The sequence below is a fragment of the Ornithodoros turicata genome, chromosome 3 (assembly GCF_037126465.1).
Source record: "Ornithodoros turicata isolate Travis chromosome 3, ASM3712646v1, whole genome shotgun sequence".
In the NCBI taxonomy this organism is placed as follows: domain Eukaryota; kingdom Metazoa; phylum Arthropoda; class Arachnida; order Ixodida; family Argasidae; genus Ornithodoros; species Ornithodoros turicata.
Genome location: NC_088203.1, coordinates 17,442,613 through 17,448,643, shown reverse-complemented (window position 1 = coordinate 17,448,643; position 6,031 = coordinate 17,442,613). Strand labels below are relative to the sequence as shown.

General features: G+C 45.8%; 1 protein-coding gene across 2 annotated transcripts in view; it reads right to left on the bottom strand.

The window, feature by feature from the left end:
* Positions 1 to 405: 405 nt before the first annotated feature.
* LOC135388237 (GATA-binding factor 6-A-like) overlaps positions 406 to 6,031 on the bottom strand; it is a 62,037-nt gene continuing 56,411 nt past the window's right edge. For both annotated transcript variants that reach the window (XM_064617647.1, XM_064617648.1), the window contains exons 6-7: positions 5,283 to 5,487; positions 406 to 2,559 (exon numbers count right to left, since the gene is read on the bottom strand). In XM_064617647.1, coding sequence (XP_064473717.1) covers positions 2,207 to 2,559; positions 5,283 to 5,487 — 558 coding nt within the window. In that variant the 3' untranslated portion in view covers positions 406 to 2,206. The remainder of the gene's footprint in view (positions 2,560 to 5,282; positions 5,488 to 6,031) is intronic.

Genomic DNA, 6,031 nt, shown 5'->3' with positions numbered 1-6,031 from the left:
GATGTTGTCTGCTTCGTCCTATCTCCGTAGGCAATTTAAATTGCTGGCTTTCTGTGGCTGCCAATGGCTTTCCATGCGGTTGATGGTGGCTATATAGTCTCCATAACCACCGCCGCCGAAAGCACGGTCATGATTGGCGGACTCTTGATGGCTACGTCACGTCCTGCTTTGTTTCCCGACATGGTGTGTGTTCAGTTCGCCAGAGGGTATTGTATCAGCACGAATCAACTGCTTTTTGTGACGTTAAAATTAATAGTCGGCGCCATGGCAGCAGAACACTAGTTACTGAATTCGTGCTTAAGAAATCGTGAATGTGGTTACTTTGGTGACTGTCACCGAACCCGCTGTTTGTGAGAATCGACAACCGAGGAACTGATGGGCGAACCAAAGAAGAGAAAGACCCTGTTTAGCACGGAACCATTTTTATTTGCCCAGCCATGTCCTCTTTTGATTCACATATAATACATTTGTACATGAGGACACTGGTGTACATAATCTATCACGCCGCGCGGATATGTATTTCTTTCTTACGTCACACTCACAGTCCACTCTAACCAATGTCACTCAATCAATTAACGCAGTGAACCCATAGTCCGCTGAGATGTATTGCTTTTGCTGTACGTATATGGCACGCTAGCAAACCCACGTCGTCGTAATCTAACACTCACAACACGTCAAAGCACTCACGACTAATTCAGAAAAAGATGTGCCTCTACACGTGCTTTCTCCTGAATGCCTTGATTTTTTGTTCCAAGAAAGCTCGGCATTACTTTCAACTTATTTGCATAACTTGCCATTCCCCAATGCATGACCGACCAATATGCGTGATCATGCCAAGCGTATGAGTCAGAATTGCACTTGACTAAATCAGTTGGTTCTTCCTCACTAAATACTGGATACCGAGCGAAGTAAAAAAGAAGGAGAAAGAAGAAGAAGAAAAAAAAACATATGTTATTATCTGTCATAAGTCGACCCTGTTGAATTTCAATACAGCGATAGCTACGAAACCACTGAACACCTATTTAATTCCTTTTTTTTTACCTTTCTTGTGCCGAGCGCAGACAAAATAGCTGCTAAATTAAAGTGGTTATTTCTCACACAGTATGCGTTTTCAAAGTTACCTGCCATACTACTTAGCCAGATGTCTTACTTGCCGCTGTAAGTGAATCGTGAAATTATTTACAGTCTGTCAATGGTTAGCACACTAAAAGACAAATGAGATCATGGATAAGGCAATTCATGCTCGACCACGTGAGATGTCATCGACTTTAGTGAAGTCACAGTAATGCATTGATCTCGAGGAAGAAAATATACGGTTGCATATTCTATCATAACGGTCGCCATTGTCTGAGCGATGTTTAACTTACTATGACAGAAATATAAAAGGCAAGATGTACGTTCCTGAGAACTATAGTTCTGGAATTGCTTCAAATTTAAGTACGACAAAGCTACGATTGTCCACTGAAACAAACAAAAACAGCACGAATGTTAGAAATCGAGAGTACTTCGTTGAAATCAGGTTTTCATTGTCCGCATAAGTTAAGGCCCCTTTGTAGCTCTGTAGCTCCTAGTAGAGACTGCAGCTCTTCGTAGCCCCCTTCCCGCTATCATATTCGGCACCCTTAGTCTACAAAATATATGTTGAAATGTCGCTAAATTGTTCGGCGTAAGCAACGCGCTCGCTTACCGCGTTGCCACAGACCGTAACTACTTTTGTCAACACTGAGTATCACTAAAAGAGTGTCAGCAACTACAAAATGCTAACCAGCATTCGAAACAGCCACAACAAAAACACCATACACGTGAACGAAATTTTTGTCAAACCTGAAATTATTTCACGGATGAAGACCCTGTAAAAATCGACACACATGAGTCCCATCGTCATCGCCAAGACCGTCTTATGGATCAATGGGCGACGCTCGCTCACAATGTTCTACTGCGTGTTGTTCCGATGAAGTCTACGCGTGTCTTTTGCTTCTGGTACAGAAGACGACGTAAGACATTGCCTGCTTTCCTACCAGAGGCAGAACATCCCCGCAAACAATAGAAGCCGTCTTCGGGTCATGCTGTTTCGGTGAAGCCGACGCGTGTCGTCTGCTTCCGGTACGGAAGATGACGTAAGATCGTCGTCGTAAGAACGTCGTCTGCTTTCCTACCAGAAGCAGAAGGTCCCCGCAAGCAATAGAAACCGCCTTCAGGTTGCGTTTCACGAGGAGTGGTGATGTTGAATGACTGCTGACTGTGGTCCCTGTTGGTGTTGCAGCTTTCCGTGGTCAATTTGGACCAGGACGCTCGTAACGGCAGGGTACATGCTGGACTGAGATCCCCCGCCCATGTGATGAGGACTGCTCGTCGTGGGACCGTCCAGCGGTGCCATGCTAAGGCCGTGGAGGTGTTTGTTAAGCGTGGCTGACGAAGGCGCTATGGGAGACGGCAGAGAGCGGGGGCTGTGGTTTTCCAGCATCTCCATGACGGGTGAAGCATTAATGGACATTTCGTGCTTGATGCTTGAGGCAGGTGTGTAGGCTGGTAAAGATGATGCGGATGGTAGGCCTCGGTCTGGAAAATAGAAAAGAAGCCAAGTTGATATTCTTCTTGAATAATTTGTGGCTAACGCAGTAGTATGCAGAATGTCCCAGTCGGTCTAAACCATGTTTTCGCATGCGATGGACAGCTTCGGACAAAAGTTTACGGAACACCGGGGTGTCACATTTTTTCATTCGAGCGACAGCCTAGCAGCAAATACGAGCAGACGCACATACTGAGAGAGGGGCAGAGCAACTGGTCACCCGTTCCTTGTTAAATCTCTTGCTTACATCTAGCAGGGGACCGTTCTAACGTAGAAGTACGCCAGTGCCATGTTACGTAAACCTATGTACCTTTTCGTACATTTTTGTCAATGTTCAGCGACACGTGAGCTATGATTTGTCGTGCGTGGTGTGGAGTAGCCTGTTTCCACATTGGTGTAGACAACTATTTTAGTTTTCTCCTTTCATCACCATGATCATCATCATCATCATCATGTTTTTGCCAACTGCTCGACGAAAGCAAAACAAAATTGGAAATAACGTTGCTGATCTGGTCAGAGGGTTGGTCTGAGATTTGGTACGTCACCCCATGGTTGACCCGTGCATTTTACTTGATATCCATACATATACGATGCCGTTTTTCATCGCGGAACCTGGCTCGCTTCCGAGAGGGCTTGGAGTCGCGTACACACTCATGAAGACACCTTACAGTGCACTATTTAGAGCCAAGTTGATCCTCTTTCATGCGGCGTCTTGCGCAGGGCCCTGTTCGGTACCGTCGTCGGTCGTTTCTCGGAATGTCTCTTTCTAATCGCTCACTTTTCGTGGCGAGCTCGTATGTACCCTATATATGACAGGTTTTTCAAGAGTGCATGCTACTGAGGCCCTCAGTGCGCCGAATTTTAAAATGTCGACGTACGTTTCTTCGTCCACTCCCTCCCCAAGTGCGGATCCAGGATTTTTCTGAGGAGGGGGTCCAGACTCGGGAAGCATGCTGCATTCTCTACCCAAGGTCAATAGAGTACTTAATTCTTGCGGAGATCGCTTACCACATTGGGGTGTGCCATCTACCACCCAGGGTTTGATAAACGCGGCATTGTATTTACGTGTATCATTGCGGCGTTACCAGCGATGTATGCATCACATCACGTCTTGAGCGTGCACGATCAGAAAAAAAATGAGCAAGTTCGTAAGTAACTGCAGCTTCTAGTCCCCTAAATTACAATTACTCCCCATTTTAGCCTTTGACCCTACTAAAAGCTCCCTAAATTTCGCATAATCATCTGTGCATTTAGGCGTCTAACGTTTTACCAGTTATACAACACAGTCATTTGAGAGTTTTACTAGACCGTTTTTGCATCCCCGATACGATATCCGCTACGGCGTTGGTCTCATGGCGCATGCGCGACGCTAGGTGAGCTTCGCTAGCGTATCGCCGGTGCGGATCTCCTTGAGGAATAGCGTACCGTGTTATCGGAGACGTCACGCGGATTGTGGGGCTCCGCTAGGAGAAGAAGACTAGTTCAACTAGGCGAGAATCAAGATGGCGGTGCGGACTCCCGTAGCATTTTTATGCTGCTCAAGGTGATTGCGAGTAACCCTATCGTAGATCCAACGAAATGTATTTCAATAACAGAACTCCTCAACAGCGTAACATGGAAAGGCTTCGCGGTTCAGGGTTCGGTATTTCCAATGCTCTACAGCACTACGACGTCCATTAACCGTACCGTCTCCTTCCACGGTGTACTAAAACGTCAACAGCGTCGATCTTACACATCGTGATGGCGTTTCGGATTGTCGTACCGTGTACCGTAGCAGCACGTTGCAAAGTGGCTTACTAAAACTCTCTATTATAATGCTTATGGCGTAACGCTTATAACCGTCCAACGTTGGTGCTTTCAGTTCCTCTGGGGCGGGGGGGGTTGGATAATTCCAGATGTCTCAGTTATCTGTCAATGCCTGGAGCGTAAGGTTCTGTTAAGTGTGCTCCCAGATGCTCGTTGTCTTGCATTGTGCCAACGAACTCTGTGCCGTCATTCGTTGCGGTGTTCGTTAGAGTGGGGTACTCTCCGTGTATAGCAACGTATCGGCTCTGCCGCTTGATTACTTCTTTTTTTTTCTCTCTCTCTCCCACATTCTTTGGCTTTGGCTGGACCGTTAGAGGGAGCTGGTGAAGCGCGCGAGGTTTATTCCAGCCCGTGCAGCAGTCGCCTCATTTTGAGGGGAGGTGCGAAACTTCTTGACCGAAGGGTTCCACTACATGGACTCCACTATACCCTTTTCATGGATGTGAGTAACCGCGAACGTTTTCACCGTGGAAAACTCTAGTCCTTTTCACGCAGCGGTAAAATGTCCAGACAGTGATCCCCATGCAGAGTTTCTTCCCAGTTTTATACAAAGTGGTCGCCTCTGTGTGTTCATATAGCGTTTGTCCGCGATTTTAGTGCTGTATTCTTTCACTGTCAATTTTACAATTCCTCATAGTTTTTCATTCATATACCACCCGATCAATGTAATAAATTTTCTTAATATATTTTGTAATCATGTCATTGATGTCGAACACAGCGCATATTCTGAGAAGTGCTTACGACAATATTGGATGAATTTCATGCGAATGCACTGCTCTGCCTAACAGTGTCAGATGCAATGTGTTGAGAGCACGACCTCAAGTGCCTGTTTAATGTGTACCTCCTCATCTCTTAGAAGTACCCATCAGTCTTTGACCAGGAACAAAACGAGTAATACCTTCCTTACCTGGACTCAGCCGTCTTGCCTGCATGGTGTAGGCGATGTCACCAGAGACCAGCGTTGAGTACGTGGGCATCATCCGCTTGCTTTCTGCTTCGTGAGCAGCCGCGGCTGACTTGCTCTTTGACGACTTCCCCTCCTGGTTCGCACTCTTGGGCTTTCGCTTTCGTGTCTGGATGCCTTCTTTCTTCATGGCTAGTGGTCGATTAACCTAAAGTTGATACATCTGGGTTAGTGCTCGCAGCTTGACGTATCCGCACTCATAATATCGTGTATTAATTAGTCCATGATCAAATCTAGATCCATGATCAAATCTAGTAACTTTAAGAGGAACTCGTTTCTTTTTCAGGTAACTTTGCCAAAGTAACTTAAACAAATTTCCAATTTACTTTTAATTCTCTTTTCACTCACGTCCACATATTTTCTTGCTTTCTCTCCGGTTCTTTCATGGCATTTTATGTCATAAAACGTGATATTCAATCAATGACATTATTCTATTCAGGAACTAAGAACCGCTGCCATTGAAACGAAGCTGGACCATTGGGGGTCCCACAGGGGGTAAGATGCAAAGCGTTCGAATTGTTAGACATAAACGAAAACGATCTAAGCGTGTTGCACTCCTCCGCAGTCAACTCGATGTCTAACTCAACTGCTCACACGCGCTGCACCTGTGTAGTGCTATTTTGAGTCCCAAGGAACTTGGAAGTAACTCGTTCATTTTTTTAAAGTGACTCCGTAAGTGCGAGAAACATTTC